Source organism: Mustelus asterias, chromosome 2 (assembly GCF_964213995.1).
Source record: "Mustelus asterias chromosome 2, sMusAst1.hap1.1, whole genome shotgun sequence".
Classification (NCBI taxonomy): domain Eukaryota; kingdom Metazoa; phylum Chordata; class Chondrichthyes; order Carcharhiniformes; family Triakidae; genus Mustelus; species Mustelus asterias.
In genome coordinates, this window is record NC_135802.1 from 153,790,121 (window position 1) to 153,810,864 (window position 20,744).

At 44.7% G+C, this 20,744-nt stretch overlaps 1 protein-coding gene across 6 annotated transcripts in view; it reads right to left on the reverse strand.

Moving 5' to 3' along the window:
• Positions 1-20,744, reverse strand: part of lztfl1 (leucine zipper transcription factor-like 1) — an 84,519-nt gene that overhangs the window by 44,375 nt on the left and 19,400 nt on the right. For 3 of the 6 annotated variants that reach the window (XM_078198836.1, XM_078198845.1, XM_078198853.1), the window contains exons 6-9: positions 13,422-13,487; positions 13,239-13,316; positions 6,284-6,460; positions 1,988-2,091 (exon numbers count right to left, since the gene is read on the reverse strand). In XM_078198836.1, coding sequence (XP_078054962.1) covers positions 1,988-2,091; positions 6,284-6,460; positions 13,239-13,316; positions 13,422-13,487 — 425 coding nt within the window. Of the gene's footprint in view, positions 1-1,987; positions 2,092-6,279; positions 6,461-13,238; positions 13,317-13,421; positions 13,488-20,744 lie in introns of all 6 variants that reach the window. The other 3 variants (XM_078198870.1, XM_078198879.1, XM_078198860.1) reach the window with 1 other exon arrangement.

Consider the following 20,744-nt stretch of genomic DNA (forward strand, 5'->3'; position numbering starts at 1 on the left):
GACTCGAAATGTCAGCTCTTTTCTCTCCTTACAGATGCTGCCAGACCTGCTGAGATTTTCCAGCATTTTCTCTTTTGGTTTCAGATTCCAGCATCTGCAGTAATTTACTTTTATTAACTGGTCTACCAAATTTGTCTTACGAAAGAATCATCATGCAACGTGACTATCACCCCTTCTAATCTTCCACAAGAGACAGAAAAACAAGATTTTTTTAAAAGCTAGGAAAACTTTGAGGAAAATGTATTGTGGAGAATTTTTTCCCGATGGTCCTCTACACACACCCCATCCCCCCTAAGGCAATCAAAAATGAATTCCTGGGGGCAGTAGTGAATGAGGTACATCATCTAACATCCTACCTGCCTTTTTGTATGCAACTTTATCAATGTTCTTCAGCTTCCCTTTTGAAGGGCGGCAGCAAATCTGCATCCACTGAATGAGCCAGAAACCTACTCCAAAGGACAATGAGCCTCTGTGGAAACAACACCGGCCTGACATCTAAGCTAGTCCAATGCTTATACATGTCTCTTCCTCCATATTGTATTTCAAAATGGCCATGATAAATTGCCCCTTAGTGGGTACTAGCAGGGTAAATACATGGGGTTACGTGGATAGGGCCTAGGTGGGATTGTTGTTGGTGCAGGCTTGATGGGCTGAATGGCCTCCTTCTGCACTGTAGGGAATCTATGATTCAGGGATTCTATGTTCAAATCTTCCTGAACTATATACTTTTCTAGAGTTAAAAGATGCATCTCCCTAAGCCTATCATGATAACTGAGGGTTTTTAAACCAGGTATTACTCTAGTAGCCCTCCCTGAACCTTTTCCGGGAACTCTACATCTCCCGCCATGTGAGGGGTTCAGAAATGAACACAGCATTCAGAACAGGACCTATCCAATGTCTTGTATGAGAACACTATGACGCGTTTTGTTTTATATGGGATTGTCCTAGCTACACATTGTGATGTGCTGTTTGCTTTCATTATACCTCTTGGCTCTGCCCATGAAGAGATCAACGCATCTTGATATCTAACCCTTTGGCCCCAAGAGTTTTAATTCAAAAGCCACTGTTTCATCTAGTTTGATATCAACAACTAAAATCCTGCCCTGTTAGATTTCTTGTCCAACACAATTTGCGCTTCCTCAGGTCACATTTGCAGATGATGTCAAACAAAGCAGCCTTATTCCATTTCCTTTCAAACTGTGCACTACTGAAGAGAAGAACCATGAAGCAGATCCTTAATGTCGAAGAATTGAGTCATGAGGAATGACTGGAGGAACAAAGGCCTAGAAACTGGGCTGCAAAATGTACGTTCCACCTTAGGGCTCAAAATGACAGGATCGATCATGGTTCCACGTCACCTTCCAGTGCAGCAGTTTAGAACAATGGCGCTTGCTTTCTTCGTTTCAGCCACTTCTGTCTGTCCCACACCAGTTCCTGCTGAGTGATATCAGGTGCCTTTAAATAGTGTGTGTCCTTCCCAATATTGTGGCCTCCCTGGTCAGGCACACAGCTAATGGACAGTGCGGGTAGCGCCGGCAAATGTCTAAGTCATTAAAATTAGCAGACAGCACAGTACTCACTCGCTGCCTGCATATCTAACAGCGAGTATGGACAATTAGGACATTCTGCATTTCCAGGCCATGGACTTTCCAGCCTGGTGAGGGGATATTCAAGGTATAAAGTATAATCATGGGAATGGAAAAGTTACATTGGAATATTACCTTGAATTGTAAGAATGGGACAAAAAGAACGCAGGGACAAAAAGCAAGCTTGATCTCAGACATTTTCCCACCCACAGAAAGCTCAACATTTGCAATGAGCTTCCAAACAGAATGACAAAGGCAAATCCAAGAATACTTTTTGTTTTAAATTAGATGTTAAATGAGAGGGCCTGTTTGATATTTTTGGATGGAAGAATGAATAAAGTCAGGCTAATTGGTCTTGTAAAGATATTCTGAAATCTGGATTGACAGAAATGTGAACTCACTGTGAAAGACGTTTGCGTAATTCCTTTACTTGCTCATTCTTCTTTGTTAATATTTCTTTCATGTTGCGATAAGCAGCTGTTTCCTGGAACTTTTTTTCCAACTCCTGTTGTTAGAATTAGTATTTCATTGAATATTTCACAGCATATATAAAAGGACAGTCAATCAATAGCCATGGCTGGGCAAGACCTCCCTTCCAATAAAACAACAGAACAGGTTTTGATAACAGAAGACCTACAAGCTGTTTTGTTATTCGCTGGCTGGCTGCTTCTGTTATGCTTTTTGGGCAGAACCTTCCACTTGTGCCAAGGCACAAACCAAGTGCCAGCAGAATGGTTGCCCATTGTAGCCCTCAGGTTTCCATTCATTGCAATGGAAAGGCCAATTAGGGTTGGGTTGTAAAAAAAAAGGGGCCAATCCACTACCCCCATTTTACGCCCTGGCTGAAGTTGGAAGTTCTGCCCCTCTTGCAAAGACCAGCTTTAATGGCTTTAGCCTTTGCCTACAATTACAGGAAACATTCTATTCTGCTTGCAGCAGGATGGTACACTGGTACTATTGCTGAGGGAAGAATTGAAATTACTTACAACGTGAAGGAGCTGTTTTTTAAAAACATACGCCAAAAACAATTGTGGTGAAGGTGATCTCACTGTTTTTCAAATGTTACATTTCGCTGTCAATGGCCTTCATTCTTACAGGATGGTTTTATATTATTCCTATTTGTATAAAATACCCTGGAATTTCCTTGACACACTTGCTGAAACAACAGCATGAGGAAGGCATTTTAACGCAAAATATTTAAGAAATTCATGCATGACTTAGGCTGATATTTACGTTGTGCCCGAATTGCCTCATCATTTAGTGATTCAATGAAACCTTGATCAAAACCCTTAGCTGCTCATTAATATTGCTCTGTTTCTACACTCTGAAGCAAAAGACCAGACAATTCTAGCTTCCTGCGTTTATGCCAGTTCTCAACAGGCATGACTGTTTACTCTGGTTCCTCTCATTTTTCTTAAGACACAATTCCCTGTTCATTTTCCGCCTCTTCACTTTCCCCTGAAGGCACAGAAAAAAGTGTATGTACTTCCTCCAGACTGATATAATGTATTTGTTACTCACTGTGTGAGCGCCTCGACACTGGAAACACCAAATTCAGATTAAAGGGCCTGTGTGTGAGGTATCTGTGTCCTCTCCATCGCCATGATCTTCCAGCCACTTCCATTCCCCGAACCACTTTGACCTCTCAATCTTTGACCCTCTGCACCGTTCCAGTAAGGCTCAGTGCGTGTTTCAGGCATCTTAGTGTTCTGTTCAGTACTGCACAACCCTCTGGCCTCGCTTTAGTAACTTCAGACCTAACCATTAGATTTTATTTTATCTTTAGCAGGAAGTGTCGAATGGGTGTGACAGTATTTCAAAGGGTGGAACAGTGTGACAGGGGGTCATTTGTGGTTTAGGGCGAGAACCCTCTTTTGGAACTACGCTTGCAGTGAAATCTGCACCCAGTGTGTAGAATCGCAATTTAAACTTCTCCCATACTCCTGCCCTACTTTACTTTGCCAGTTTTTCACACTTTATTTCAATCATCATTGTTTCTCTCCACCACCTCAGCAGTTCATACTATGCCTTGTAAACTTTAATTTCTCTCTCATTATGTCTCTTATTATTTCACGTTAATATCACCATTTAACCACCTCATATTTTCTCATGAAGTTCCACATCATTCATTTTTTTAGATCTTGGCAGTGTCTTAAGACTTACCTGGATAGTCACATGAGCAGTCTGGGAATGGAGGGATACAAACGAATGGTCTAGTTGGAGCAATGAGCGGCACAGGCTTGAGGGCTGAAGGGCCTGTTTCCTGTGCTGTACTGTTCTTTGTTCTTTGTGTGTTTGCGTTTCTCCTCCTTCCTTTTTAACTACAGCTCATATCTTCCAATTACCACACTTGAAAAATTAGCTCATCTAACCTCTCCACAGAAACTGACTAATTTGCTGAGTGATCCCAATATTTTCTGTTATTGAGCACTTGTCAATGACGGTAGGGTTAATTTCATTTTAAGAATAGATTTCATCTGTATCTATAATAGTTCACTAATATTTAATTCAAAAGTCAAGTTTGGAAAAAAGCAGCAAGTACCTTCTACATTACCATCTTGTTCAGTTTACCATCACTAAATCCCCCACTATCAACATCCTTAGAGTTACCATTGACCAGAAACTCAACTGGACAAGCCATATAAGTACTTTGGCTACTGGAGCAGGTCAAAGGCAAGGAATTCTGCGGTGAGTAACTCACCACCTGACTTCCCAAAGCCTGTCCACAATCTACAAGGCACAAATCAGGAGTGTAATGGAATACTCCCCACTTGCCTGGATGAGTGCAGCTCCAACAACACCCAAAATGCTCAATACCATCCAGGACAAAGCAGTCTGTTTGATTGTAATCCCTCCACAAATATTGAATCTCTCCACCAACGAAAGTGGCAGCCATGTGTACCATCTCCAAGATGCACTGCAGGAACTCAACAAGTTGCCTTAGGCAGCACCTTCTAAACACATGTCCACTATCATCTAGAAAGACAAGAGCAGCAGATACCTGGGAACACCACCACCTGGAGATTCCCCTCCAAGACACTCACCATCCTGACTTGGAAATATATTGCCGTTCCTTCACTGTTGCTGGGTCAAAATCCGGGAGCTCCTTCCCTGACAACACTGTGGGTGTACCTAGACCTCAGGGAATGCAGCATTTCAAGAAGGCAGCTCACCACCAAGGGCAACTAGGGATGGGCAATAAATGCTGGTATACCCAGCGATGCCCACATCCCATAAAATAAAAAAAACACTTTTTCAACAATGGAGGATTAGCTTAGCAGATTAGTAATATATTACCCTGAACAAGGTTTAGATGAAATTGCACTATGCTATACAGATCAAGTAACCTTTATCCCAAACCTCCAGACCAATTGCATTTTGGATTTCAGTCAGATAAGCTTATATTGCAATAGCTTAAATCCAGGCTAGCTATAGTTCGATGCAAGCTTGTCCAATCTTTTCATACAGGGGGCCAAATTTCAGTTTTTTTCTCGCTCAAGGGGCTGATGAGCAAATTTCAACAAGATAAGGTTTGGCGTGACATTAACATTTGATTCAAATGCCATGTTCAAGGTGTGAGGAAAGGGAGTAATTTGCTGAGCAAAAATAAAGCAATGTCAAAACAATAAATTAACAATTTAAAACAATGAGCAATTAATGATGACCATTAGATTGTGAGAGGGTACTTATTTACTCATCCTCATCCACTGTGTGAGCTGGTGCGAGTGCGTTGATGTTGGTGTGTGTGGTGAGGACGAGTGTGAACTCTGAAACTGAGATCGAGACAGACTCTCACACACCTTTGCTCCTGTGCATGCACACACTCTCTCACCCACGGATGGACACACTCTCTCACCACTGTCTGGCAGTCACACCCCTCCCCCGCTCAACAGCCAATTCCACCTGACGCTCGGCAGCCACTTTGACCCTTTCCCCCCTCCCCATCCCCATCTAGAAAACATCCCTCCTTCAGCAGATCTACCAATGACGTTGTGCCATATTTTCAGACCTCAGCTAAAGGAAGCTGCTTCTCCAATCAGAGACTGTTTCTCTCCCACATTTGCTGCTGATTGGCTCACTAGTGGAGGAGGACCGAGGAGAACTAGCCTGTGATTGGAGGAAAAGTTATTTGAAGAATCTTCAAATTCACTTGATGACATTTTGAACACGGGGTCTGTGGGCTGGACAGAGAGGCCTGGCAGGGCGGGGAGTGTTGGACAGACCTGATCTCAAGTAAAACAGCTAGAAAAGAAAGATGTATCACTGAATAACTGCAAGGGACTTGAAAAAGTCTCTTTTTGACACGTTCACCACAAAAATTGCAAGACAAACAACTAGACTTCACACTCTTAAGATTGACAAGCTTCAGAAAAAAGTGCAGCTTTTGAAATTGTTTGGTTTTCAGATTTACAGATAAAGGATATTTGACCTGTATTAAGTATTCTATGTATCCAAATTGGAAAATTGTTCTTATTACCATTCAGAACAATTAATGTGCTGCTTCACTCTCTCTGCTACTTCGGCCCTCCAAGCCTACACCGACCATGCTGCCCGACTGAACTAAAACCCCCTACCCTTCCGGGGACCATATCGCTCTATTCCCGTCCTATTCATGTATTCGTCAAGACGCCCCCGCCTTTCAGCAGTTGGGGAGCATTTAGCTACTTTTGCGTAATCACAAGGTTCCCAATACAAACCTTTTCTGTCAGTGAGAGATGTTCCTGTACTTTGAGTAGATCGTGTTTAGTGGAAATGAGATTATCCTGCAGGCTCTTCTGCTGCTCGGTGCTCACACTTAGATTCTTCTCAAAATCAGCCTTCAACGCTGCCAATGTCTCCTCAAGAGCAGCAACTTCCTGTGTTTTTAATTTGGACTAAGAAAAAAGGAAAATTATTGTAAATTTTGTACAAAAAAAAGCAATGAGATAATTAAATTCGTCGACCATTGTGCACAATTTGTGCAGATATATGCAAGTCGCTCTGATCCGTAGATTTGTAAATAGTACATACCAAAACACCAGTCAGGAAAGCAGTAGGGAGCAAGAAGATTTTAATTAAAATTTGACTCTATACCAACATAGACAAAAATAACCCATTTGAACAAAGCATGACTACGGGGTAACAGGTGGTTCAGAACACATATTTCAAAATTTAAAACACTGTACGGCTGGGATTTTCTGATCCCATCCACTGCCCAAAGTCAATGAACCTTTGCCAGATCCATCCAATCTTCTTTCCCGCCTGCGACTATTCCCACCATGGGAAGGACTGGAAAATCCCAGCCATCGGGCCCGATTCTCCCATCGGACCCGCAACTTTTCTGGTGGGTCCGGTCCAGAGAATCGCGTGTCGGCCGTTTCGCAGGATTCACGCATGCATGGGGAACGCATGCGCGTCTCCCAGAGCCAGAGAACAGTCACAGTCGAGACCGCGCTGGAAACCGGCGGGAAGAGAGGCAAGTCATTTGAATCTTTTTTTAATGTATTTTAAATATATTATCGGGCCCGGCACGGAACTTGCCAGCCTGACAGCATCTCCCACCCCGCCAGGAGTACTCCATTCTGGCGGAGTTCAGACTAGCTCCCCACGTCCGGGGAACTAGTGGGAAACCCCGCCAGAATGAAAGGAGGGCAATCGGGGCCCCCCAGGGGGTCGGGCAGCAGGGGGTGGTGCCCCCTGGGCATGGGCACCCTGGCACTGTCCAGGGGGCAGGGCCTATTGTGGGCAGGGCCTAGGGACGATTGGTGGAGTTAGGGAGTCCTGCTGCCACTATGCATGGGGATCAGTCTGGGCTGGAGGGAGGCCAGCGATTGGGGTGGGCTGAGGCGGGGCTATCTCTTGGGGGTGAGGGGTGGAATCGCCACTGCTCGGGGGGGGCGGTGGCTGGACATCAGGGCGCTCCGGGGCGGGGGGGTCAGGGCTGGCCCGTGAATTGTTGTGAGGGACGCAATCGGGCCGTTGGGGGCTGGAGGGTCAGCACTGTGGGGGTCCTGGGCTGGCCAGCAGTGCTGACCCTCCTATTACAGGATAGGTCAAGTAGAATCGGGCTGGCCGGCAAACGGGGAGACTGACAGATCGGAGCCACTGCGCATGCGCAGAGTTCCAGAACTATGCACTTGTTTTTAAACATATATTGTTAACCCACAAATCAAGTAGCGGGGGCGGGGAGGGGGGCGGTGCATGAGTGGGTGGAACATGTTACCGGGCAAGGGATACACCTGTCTGTTTCCTGATATTTAAATGGGACAAAGGATAGGTAGTTTGTGGAGTGCCTATACTTTGAACAGAGTAGCGGAAAAGCCACGCTTCAAGCTATAACCAGCAGTTTAAAGCCAGTCAGTGGCACAAAAAAACTTCTGCTGCCAAGGATGTGAAATCATTTGGAGGAAAATAGGCAAGTCCTGAGAAAATACCTTGTGCCCTGATGGAAGATTGCTTTTCTGACTGCAAAAGGAGCATCTGCTTTTAAAAAATAGGAAAATGGGATTAGCGTGCCTTTAGTAGTAGTAATTATTGTCGGTGCAAACTCGATGGACCAAAGGGTTTTTTCTGCGCTGTGCGACTCTATGACTCTCTTTCACATCCCTGAAACACCTTACAACTAATGGCTTACTTTGGAAGTTGCAGTGTTGGCAAACACAGATACAGCCTGAAAACTGCCCTGAATATTCATTCTTCAACACCACCTGCTGTTTGAAGTCAAATTAAAACAAGACTAGACAACAAAGCAGCTCCATGTAAGAACATGATAATTAATTGTATGATGTTCACCCAGGCTACTGATTCTAGTTTATTTTTGGTAAAAGTAATTCACGTCAGAACCCAAGATGACAGGAATAGAAGTGCCTGATAGATTTTTTATTACACACATGTCACAACGTGCAAATAGGCTGTTATCAGGTGGCATCAGTGTTGTTGTGAATCCTCCACATGAACCATAATGTAATCCTGTGTGCCTGCCCCTGTTCACACACACCCTTCGAGCATCTATCCAACTGCTTCTTAAATATTTAGATGGGGTGTAGATTTTCATTGATGCCACTAAAATGGTGGGACAAAACTTAACACCTGTTGTGCTGTACCTACTAGTGTCTGAAAGTGGCCTGTGATGTCCTTTTTACATAAGAGGACACCAATTTAAAAGAACATACAGTCTGACTCAGACAGGCGTTCTTGTCTGCCAGCAATCCAAAGTTGGTTTTGAACAGATGCCTCTCCCAATTTATCAGTACATGACTACAGGCAGCTGGAGAGCCCAGTATGGGGTACAATCCCTCAGGTTGTCAGCTTGGATCTTGTTTGTCCCTCTCGTGGAGACCATGAATTGGATGTAATTTGAATTTAATTCTTTTAAAAAGCTGGACTGCAGCCTGAATCGGACTGTACGCCTTTTAAAATTTAAGTCCTATGACGTAAAAAGGACAATTACCACTTTGGGGGATAAATCCCCAGGACCAGACAGGTATTCCCACGGACCTTGAGGGAAGCTAGTGTTGAACTTGCAGGGGCCCTGGAAGACATATTTAAAATGTCAGTATTCACGGGGGAGGTGCCGGATGATTGGAGGGTGGCTCATGTTGTTCCGTTGTTTAAAAAAGGTTCCAAAAGAAATCCGGGAAATTATAGGCCAGTAAGTTTGACGTCGGTGGTGGGCAAGTTATTGGAAGGTGTGATAAGGGATAGGATCTACAAATATTTGGATAGACAGGGACTTATTAGGGAGAGTCAACATGGCTTTGTGCGTGGTAGGTCATGTTTGACCAATCTATTAGAGTTTTTCGAGGAGGTTACCAGGAAAGTGGATGAAGGGAAGGCGGTGGATGTTGTCTACTTGGATTTCAGCAAGGCCTTTGACAAGGTCCCTCATGGGAGGTTAGTTAAGAAGGTTCAGTCGCTAGGTATACATGGGGAGGTAGTAAATTGGATTAGACACTGGCTCAATGGAAGAAGCCAGAGAGTGGTTGTGGAGGATTGCTTCTCTGAGTGGAGGCCTGTGACTAGTGGTGTGCCGCAGGGATCGGTGTTGGGTCCATTGTTGTTTGTCATCTATATCAATGATCTGGATGATAATGTGGTAAATTGGATCAGCAAGTTTTCTGATGATACAAAGATTGAAGGTGTAGTGGACAGTGAGGAAGGTTTTCAAAGCTTGCAGAGGGATTTGGACCAACTAGAAAGATGGGCTGAAAAATGGCAAATGGAATTTAACGCAGACAAGTGTGAGATATTGCACATTGGAAGGACAAACCAAAGTAGAACGTACAGGGTAAATGGTAGGACTCTGAAGAGTGCAGTTGAACAGAGGGATCTGGGAATACAGGTACAGAATTCCCTAAAAGTGACGTCACAGGTGGATAGGGTCATAAAGAGTGCCTTTGGTACATTGGCCTTTATAAATCGGAGTATCGAGTATAAAAGTTGGAGTGTTATGGTAAGGTTATATAAGGCATTGATGAGGCTGAATTTGGAGCATTGTGTACAGTTTTGGTCACCTAGTTACAGGAAGGATGTAAATAAGGTTGAAAGAGTGCAGAGAAGGTTCACAAGGATGTTGCCGGGACTTGAGAAGCTGAGTTACAGAGAGAGATTGAATAGGTTGGGACTTTATTCCCTGGAGCGTAGAAGATTGAGGGGAGATTTGATAGAGGTGTATAAGATTTTGATGGGTATAGATAGAGTGAATGCAAGCAGGCTTTTTCCGCTGAAGCTAGGGGAGAAAAAAAAACCAGAGGGCATGGGTTAAGGGTGAAAGGAGAAAAGTTTAAAGGGAATATTAGGGGGAGCTTCTTCACGCAGAGAGTGGTGGGAGTGTGGAATGAGCTGCCGGATAAAGTGGGTCAGGCTAAAGCGGGATCACTTTTAACATTTAAGAAAAACCTGGACGGGTTCATGGATGAGAGGGGTGTGCAGGGATATGGTCCAAGTGCAGGTCAGTGGGACTAGGCAAAAAATGGTTTGGCACAGACAAGAAGGGCCAAAAGGCCCGTTTCTGAGCTGTAATTTTCTATGGTTATATGGGGGGGCTACTGGGTTCGGCACATGATCAGCAAAGTATCAACTGGACATCCGGTTGAAGAAGAATTATGCAAGGAACCTTTCATTTATTTTTGGAGGGTCCAGAAGAGGATGTGTGTTCCTCTGGTTAGGTGCATTGACCCGAACAGCCGCCGGACTGTGGCGACCAGGGGAATTTCACAGTAATTTCATTGCAGTGTTAATGTAAGCCTTACTTGTAGCTAATAAATAAACTTTAACTTTTTTTTATTCCAATTCAATCAAATCAAGTTCAATTCAGAGTCTCAACAAGTTGAGACATTCCCAATCCAAGCTGACAAGACAAGGCTCTCACCTCCTGTCTTGGGCTTGATCTACATGATCCAAGCTGATTGGAGTACGCATTGCGCCTCCTCCAAGGCTTGATCTCATTTGCATCTTAGCTTTAACTTTTTTATTTCAAAAATATACTTTATTCATAAAACAAAACTCTCAAATAAGCCATTGCAAAATGACATATCCGATAATTACAAACAGTGCAAAAAAGAGACATTTTTACAATACTACATGATGCTTAGTTACAAGACATTACGTTCATTACATTTCAATCTTTAAACTATATACATTTGTCAGATTTCAGTGTCTTAGCTTTAATTTTTTTTATTACAAAAATATACTTTATTCATAAAACAAAACTCTCAAATAAGCCATTGCAAAACGACATATCCAATAATTACAAACTGCAAAAAAAAAGTCATTTTTCCAATACTATACGATGCTCCTTTACAGGACATTACATTCCAGTACTTGAAACTATATACATTCATTAGGTTTTACTGTGTGCTGTTGTTTTTCAGTTTAGCACACAGTTACGCAGTCCGAGGGTATTCTCCAGTTACCCGGCCCTCGGTCTGCCTCGGTTGAAAGGCTTTACACGGTGGCCTTTCCCCATTGTGCCTTTGCGGCAGCTGCCCCAAGCTTGAGCGCGTCCCTCAGCACGTAGTCCTGGACCTTGGAATGTGCCAGTCTGCAACACTCGGTCGAGGACAAATCTTTCAACCGGAAGATCAGCAGGTTTCGGGCGGACCAAAGCGCGTCCTTCACTGAGTTGATGACCCTCCAGCAGCAGTTGATATTTGTCTCGGTGTGCGTCCCCGCAAACAGCCCGTAGAGCACAGAGTCCTGCGTCACCGAGCTGCTCGGGATGAACCGCGACAAATACCACTGCATCTCGTTCCAGACCTTCTTTGCAAAGGCACATTCCACAAGGAGGTGTGCGACCGTCTCATCACCCCCGCAGCCGCTTCGAGGGCAGCATGCGGTGAGGTTGAGCCCTCGGGCGTGCATAAAGGATCTGACGAGAAGTGCCCTTCTCACCACCAGCCAAGCCAGGTCTTGGTGCTTGTTTGAGAGTTCTGGTGATGAGGCATTCTGCCAGATGACACTGACAGTCCGCTCAGGGAACCATCCGACAGGATCCACCATCTCCTTTTCTCTCAGGGCCTCAAGGACATTACATGCTGACCACTGGTTGATCGCCATGTGGTCAAAGATGTGTTTCCGGAAAAATTTCTCCACGAAAGACAGGTGCTGCGGTACGGTCCAACTACTTGGAGCGTTCCGCGACAATGTTGCCAGACCCATCCTCCGCAACACTTGGGACAGGTAGAACCTCAAAAGTAGTGGCACTCGCTGTTAGCGTACCGAGGATCTACACACAGCTTGATGCAGCCGCACACAAAGGTGGCCATCAGGATGAGGGCGGCGTTGGGAACATTTTTCCCTCCGTTCTCTGGAGATTTGTGCATCGCCTCCCTCCGGACACGATCCATCTTTGATCTCCAGATAAATTTGAAGATGGCCTGGGTCACTGCTGCTGCGCAGGATTTGGGGATAGGCCAGACCTGCGGCACGTACAACAACACGGACAGTACCTCGCACTGGATGACCAGGTTTTTTCCGGTGACAGAGAGGGAGCATTGTTCCCACAAGCCCAATTTTTGCCTCACTTTGGCGATGCGCTCTTCTCAGTTTTTGGCGCATGCCCCTGCCGCTCCAAACCATATCCCCAGCATCTTAAGATAGTCTGCCCTGACGGTGAAGAGGACAAAGGATCTGTCAGCCCAGTTCCCAAAGAACATGGCCTCGCTCTTGCCCCGGTTGACTCTGGCTCCCGAGGCCAGCTCGAACTGCTCACAGACTTGGAGGAGCCTGCGAACAGACGAGGGGTCCGAGCAGAAGACAGCCACGTCATCCATGTACAGGGAGGCTTTGACCTGCGTGCCTCCGCTGCCTGGGATTGTAACCTCTTTGATGCCTGGGTCCCTTCTGAGGGCCTCAGCAAAGGGTTCAATGCAACACACAAAAAGGACGGAGGAGAGAGGGCAGCCCTGCCTGACTCCAGACCTGACGTGAAACCAATCTGATTCCCACCCATTGATTGAAACTGCGCTACTGATGTCCGTGTAGAGCATGTGCCCTGCTGTCTACCTGAAGTTTACTTTGCACAAAATATACCCCAGAGTCTCTACTTCAATCACTAACTCCCCTAATACATTTATTTTACTTTAATACACTGCACAGCTTAACAACTTTCTTTCAATAAACTCTGCTCCCTTTGTTCTGTCTTAAATTTATGAACTTTTAAATTCCCCTTACCTTTTGATCCTCTGGAACTTTATTCAAGTCCTTCAGAAACTGTTCTAATTTGAGCTTTTCCTCCAGTGCACTTGTAGCCTGAAAATCCAGTGATTAAACATTGTCATACACACATCCACATGGTATAAAACTGGTAAAAAATCCGTTCTTTAAACTTCCCAGTTTGTCAATGATCATTCTTACCTGTGTTTCGACAGTTCTGAGTCTGGCCTTTAGCTTGTCATTCTCATCTTGGAGTCTTGTAATTTCCTGTGCATATCAAATAAAATCAGAGTAAAACACATGCAGATAACAATACCCAGGCAGTGTCACACATTAAATCAATTCAATACACTTTGGCTTCTGACACCTTCTTCAATTTCTCTTCCCCAAGACCAGGACCTCACTTTCTCTGGTACGTCAGCTGCGGCTCAGTGGTAATACCCTCGCCAGAGTCAGAAGGTTCAAGCTCATGCCAGAGACTTGAGCATAAGAATCTAGGCTGACACCCCTGTGCACTGCCGCCTCGGTGGCACAGTGGTTAGCACTGCTGCCTCACAGTGCCAGGGACCTGGGTTCAACTCCGGCCTTGGGTGACTGTCTGTGTGGAGTTTGCACATTCTCCCCGTGTCTGCATTGGGTTTCCTCCCACACTCCAAAAACGTGAAGGTTAGGTGGAATGGCAATGTTAAATTGTCCCTTAGTGCCCCAAGATGTGTGGGTTAGATGGATTAGCCATGGTAAATGTGTGGGGTTACAGGGATAGGGTGGGAGTAGGTCTGGGGGTAAAATGCTCTTTCGGAGAGTCAGTGCAGACTCGATGGGCCAAATGGCCTCCTTCTGCACAGTAGGAATTCAATGCATTGAGGAAGTATTGCATTGGCAGAGGTGCAGTTTTTTAAAAATTAGATGTTAAACTGAGATCTTGTTTGCCCTCTCAGGCTAATGTAAAGGATGAGCAAGTGAGTTATCCCACGCCCTGGTCAATATTTAAATCTCAATCGACATCACTTGAACAGCAATGTGATGACCCAGGTAATCAGTGTCTCTACAGCAGTGGTTCCCAAGCTGTGGTCCGCAGATCACTCATGGTCCACGAGGGTCTGCAGGCGATCCGTGGAGGGGAAATAATACAATTACCTGTACCTCATACAGACAAACACTTTTTTGAAGATGTAAAGTTATACGAAAGTAAGTTGAAAAAGTTGCAGAAGTATCCAGCGTACTTGACGCTAAGGACAGAGCCTCAAAGATTCCTGCTGAAGAAGTTAATCAGGACAGATTGAACATATTTCCCTCTGAAGTTTGAACAGAGGGAAATATGATAGGATGAGGGATGAATTGGCTAAGGTAGACTGGGAGAGCAGGCTGGCAGGTGGGATAGCTGAGGAACAGTGGAGGATTTTTAAGGAGATCCTTTTCAGTTCTCAGCAAAAATATATTCCAGCAAAAAACAAGGATTGTAAGAAAAGGGAGAACCAGCCGTGGATAACGAAGGAAATAAAGGAGAGTATTAAAATAAAAACAGCTGCGTACAGGGTGGCCAAAAATAGTGGAGAAACAAGTGATTGGGAAAAATTTAAGAAACAACAAAGAGAGACTAAGAAAGCGATAAAGAAAGGAAGGATAGACTATGAAGCTAGGCTAGCAATTAATATAAAAAATGATAGTAAAAGTTTTTATAAAAAGGAATAGAGTGGCTAGAGTGAATGTTGGACCCTTGGAGGACGAGAGGGGGGAGTTAATAGTGGGAAATGAGGATATGGCTGAGTCTTTAAATAAGTTTTTTGTGTCGGTCTTCACGGTGGAGGACACAAATAGTTTGCCAAATATTAACGATAGAGGGTTGGCAGCAGGAGAAATACTTAATACAATTAATGTTACCAGAGAGGCAGTGCTGGGTAGACTAATGGGACTGAAGGTGGACAAGTCCCCGGGTCCGGATGGAATGCATCCCAGGGTATTGAAAGAAATGTCAGAGGTTATAGTGGATGCGTTAGTGATTATTTATCAAAACTCGTTGCATTCTGGGGTAGTGCCGGTTGATTGGAAAATGGCTAATGTTACGCCGCTGTTTAAAAAAGGAAGGAGACAAAAGGCGGGTAACTATAGGCCGGTCAGCTTAACGTCTGTAGTAGGGAAAATGCTGGAATCCATTATTAAAGAGGAGATAGCAGGGCATCTGGATAGAAATGGTTCGATCAATCAGACGCAGCATGGATTCATGAGGGGAAAGTCGTGCTTGACGAACATGTTGGATTTTTATGAAGATGTGACTTGGGCGGTTGATGGAGGAGAACCGGTGGATGCGGTGTTTTTGGATTTCCAAAAGGCGTTTGATAAGGTGCCCCATAAAAGGCTGCTGAAGAAGATTAGGGCACACGGAGTTGGGGGTAGTGTGTTAAAGTGGATTGGGGACTGGCTATCCGACAGGAAGCAAAGAGTCGGAATAAATGGGTGTTTTTCCGGTTGGAGGAAGGTAACTAGTGGCGTGCCGCAGGGATCGGTACTCGGGCCGCAACTATTTACCATTTATATAGATGATCTGGAGGAGGGGACGGAGTGTAGGGTAACGAAGTTTGCAGACGACACAAAGATAAGTGGAAAAGTGAATCGTGTGGAGGACGGAGAAGATCTGCAGAGAGATTTGGACAGGCTGAGTGAGTGGGCGAGGATATGGCAAATGGAGTATAACGTTGAGAAATGCGAGGTTATACACTTTGGAGGAAATAATAACAAATGGGATTACTATCTCAATGGAAACAAATTAAAACATGCTACCGTGCAAAGGGACCTGGGGGTCCTTGTGCATGAGACGCAAAAGCCCAGTCTGCAGGTACAACAGGTGATCAAGAAGGCAAATGGGATGTTGGCCTATATCGCGAGGGGGATAGAATATAAAAGCAGGGATGTCTTGATGCACCTGTACAGGGCATTGGTGAGGCCGCAGCTGGAATACTGTGTGCAGTATTGGTCCCCTTATATGAGGAAGGATATATTGGCATTGGAGGGAGTGCAGAGAAGGTTCACCAGGTTGATACCGGAGATGAGGGGTTTGGATTATGAGGAGAGGCTGAGGAGATTGGGTTTGTACTCGTTGGAGTTTAGAAGGATGAGGGGGGATCTTATGGAGACTTATAAGATAATGCGGGGGCTGGATAGGGTGGAGGCGGAGAGATTCTTTCCACTTAGTAAGGAAGTTAAAACTAGAGGACACAGCCTCAAAATAAAGGGGGGTCGGTTTAAGACAGAGTTGAGGAGGAACTTCTTCTCCCAGAGGGTGGTGAATCTCTGGAATTCTCTGCCCACTGAGGTGGTGGAGGCTACCTCGCTGAATATGTTTAAAGCGCGGATGGATGGATTCCTGATCGGTAAGGGAATTAAGGGTTATGGGGATCAGGCGGGTAAGTGGTACTGATCCACGTCAGATCAGCCATGATCTTATTGAATGGCGAGGCAGGCTCGAGGGGCTAGATGGCCTACTCCTGCTCCTATTTCTTATGTTCTTATGTTCTTAGGACAGATAGAAAGGCCTTCTACTGCTGACTTAAGAAATATGATAAGTATAATGAAATACCAGAATGAGTTCAGCCTTGACAGGTTTTAAAATTTATTTTTTAGTGCCACAAGTAGGCTTACATTAACACTGCAATGAAGTTACTGTGAAAATCTCCTAGTCGCCATACTCCGGTGCCTGTTCGGCTACACTGAGGGAGAGAATTTAGCATGGCCAATGCACCTAACCAGCACGTCTTTCGGACTGTGGGAGGAAACTGGAGCACCCGGAGGAAACCCATGGAGACATGGGGAGGACGTGCAAACTCCACACAGGCAGTGACTCAAGCCGGGAATTGAACCTGGGTCCCTGGCGCTGTGAGGCAGCAGTGCTAACCGCTGTGCCACCGTGCTGCCCTAACAAGTGGTGCAGTGCCCAGACCTCATGACACTGCTTATCCATACACCTCACCTGGTTCTGCAGGAGAAGCGACAAAGCTGTTTGAAAGGTCCAAAAAGAATGAGCTGCAAGCAGGTCCAGAACATCCAAAACCCAAGAGCTTTGGTCAACAAATTCCACCTTCAACAGAAACTAAATCTGGTCAACTGACCCATCATTGTTCAGAGTTTGTAGATGGTGACAAAAGGACCCAATCCTTCAGCATCGATCCGTGCAAAATTATCAACCCCAGGCAGTCAATTCCCAATCTGCTGATAACCTTAAGCAATTATTTTATTGCAGACAGTTTTTTATGTGCAGGGCAAATTAGAAATGATGATCAAGAAAACAGAGAAGTGGGCCAAACGGCTTGATAAATCAAATTACCGCTCATTTGAGAATCTGTCAGATATTTTGGGCCACAGCAGCTTCCAAACAGTGTGAAACAGATACAGAATCCCTACAGTGCAGAAGGTGGCCATTCAGCCCATCAAGCCTGCACCGACAACAATCCCACCCAGGCCCTATCCCTGTAACCCCACATATTTACCCTGTTAATCCCCCTGACACCAAGGGGAAATTTAGCATGGCCAATCAACCTAACTCGCACATCCCTGGAGTGTGGGAGGAAGCCGGAGCACCCGGAGGAAAGCCACGCAAACACGGGGAGAAGGTGCCATCCCCACACAGACAATGACCCAAGCTGGGAATTGAACTTGGGTCCCTGGCGCTGTGAGGCAGCAGTGCTAACCATTGTGCCACCGTGCCGGCCCATCAGAGAACACCTGCAAAGTTTGAAAACATGGCTACACGAGTACTTCCCTGTTCCCGACACAAAGTTCGACTGGATACAAAATCCCTTTGCACGCCTTGAAGATGACATCCTTGCAAGCCTGACCTTGAGATCGCGGGACAGCCTTGTGGAACTGTCCTGTGACAGAGTGCTTTAAAGCTGGATTTTTCTCAGAACCACCTGGCTGACTTTTTGGCTTAAAGTTGCTTCGGAATAGCCAGAACTGACTTATAAGGCAGTAAAGTTTCTGATGCCTTTTCCTACAACCTATGCGGTTTGCCACATTGAAGACCAAATATTGGAATAAACTCAACATTGAACCAGATCTGCGATTGAGACTGCCATCACTGGAATATAACAGCTAGCATTTGACGTCTGTGAAACAACATCAGTCTTCTCATTCGGTAAGCGTTATCAGTTTCCACTGCTAGGCCTACTGCAGGTAAATGAGCTGTGACAAGTGCAATGTATTTGAGTGTGTGCATCATAAACTATTAGAAATAGCCAAGTTTTAATACCTGTTGATATACAAGTTCGACTCCCGTTAATCATAGGCTATGTAAAAAAGATGTTTAAAATGGCTTGCAAATGTTGTAGTCCGCAAAAGCCTTTGATGACGATCTAGTCGTCTGCATAAAGGGAAAGGTTGGGAACTGCTGTTCTAAAGCACTTTACTAGCATAAATTGGCTGCCACATTTCCTGGCCTTTACCAGCTGTAAAGCAATTTGGGACATCCATAATTTGGTGATGAAAGGCACTATATCAATGCAAATCTTTATTTATTTTCTCCTTTCCCCTCATCAACACACACCTCATCAAACCCCACCCACATTTCGGCTTCCCCCGAGCTTTTAGCAAATTGTGAACCTGAAATTTCAAACTCAAATTGTGTGACATAGTGTTTTAAACACTTTTAAAAAATGACTAGTTTCCAAGCTTAGTGCTGGGAAACAAAGGTATGTGAGGGAGGGCTGTGCAGGCATCAGACTTGGGAAGCAGGCCAGAGTGGGTGCAGACGAGTGGCCAAATGTATAAGCAGGACAAGAACAGGTTAACCCAGAGGTCAGGCAAACAGGAGGATGGACACCAAAAGAGAAAACGCCGGAAAACCTCAGCAGGTCTGGCTGCATCTGTGACGAGAGAAAAGGGCTGACGTTTTGAGTCCAGATGACCCTTTGTCAAAGGGAGGATAGACATGTAGCCAGAAGTCTGAGCTAGGGACCTCAATGAGAATGGGCAGGTCAGAACAGAGGAATAAATATAAAACTAAATACAATCAAGCTGCAGTAAAAGTTAATTGCCAGTGATGGGAAATACAAGTGGCCTAAATGATTTACCCAACATTAAAAATAAAGTTTACCTGTAGTGCCACCTATGGGAAGGAAGCTGGGCGATGGGACACAAGAAAAGCAGCCACGTGACTTATCACCAGCAGGGTTGGAAGCAAACATCCTAGATACCCTCTCCCTTATTGAGGGTTGACAAAATTTAGACATAGGAAGTGTGTGCAAGATTGTTATTAGAAATCGTAAAAGAAATAAAGTAATTTATTCTAAAATCATAACTAATGCATACAATTCTCCTGTAATACAATACTGTTTCTTTCTAAAGTAAAGTATATTTATTAGTCACAAGTAAGGCTTACATTAACACTGCAATTAAGTTACTGTGAAATTCCCCTAGTTGCCACACTCTGGTGTCTGTTCGGGTAAATGCACCTAACCAGCACGTCTTTCGGACTGTGGGAGAAAACCGGAGCACCCGGAGGAAACCCATGCAGACACGGGGAGAATGTGCAGACTCCACACAGACAGTGACCCAAGCCGGGAATCAAACCCAGGTCCTTGGCGCTGTGAGACAGCAGAGCTAAGCACTGCGCTGCCCAAGGCCTATCAGTTTATTTTGTTAAGGAATTATCTTACAATTTATTACACAATTTTTCCCCTAATTCAGTTATCCTAAACCCCTAAAAACTGTTCTAGCTGCAGGTGAGTGGAATGGTAATAACTTAATGGCTATAATTTAATAATTATAACTTAATAACCTAATGGCAATAATCATGTCAGGAACAGGGAACTTGTCATTGTTTAGGTTTAGGGACCAGGATTGTGTTCACTTATTCTCAGTGTCCCAAAGGGCAGTTCTGCTTTTTTTTCAAGAAGGAAAGTTTGGTGAAAGCAGAAACTGAGAAATCTTGTTGACAATATCATTAGTCCTGCACGTAGTGATGGCATGCATCTCGAGATACTTTACATTCCACTGAATACTTGCAAATGAACGGGTTAGATTTTGTTCCCATCAGGAATGTGCAGGGCAGGTGGCAGAATGCCATAGGACTTGGGGGAAAACAGTTATTTTGCTTACATGAAACTCACAAGCTTTTTCTTGTCTCACGTCACATGAGCCACAAACAAAGTGGAAGCTTTGAGAATACACAGCCAAATCCTGGATATTAAAAGATAGCAAACAGATGCACAGTGGGCAACCTTGTCTCACTGCCCTGTTATGAGAGAAAAGCTCACCTTCTCATTTAGATTTCCTTAGATCTTGGAGCTAGAATACACACCCAGGATTAAATCCTAGACTTGACCATGCATGTCACATGTCCCAGAATTACACAACAATTCTCTCACTAACAACTGCAGCAGATATGATTACTTTACAAATTGTTCACTCAAGTTAATACCCAAAGAAAACATGCAAGTTCAAACAGGTAGAGCCTTTCAGGTTGAATTTGGAAAAGAGTAACTAGAGCTATGGACAACACACACCTAAAGCTCTCTACACCTCCACAGTCTG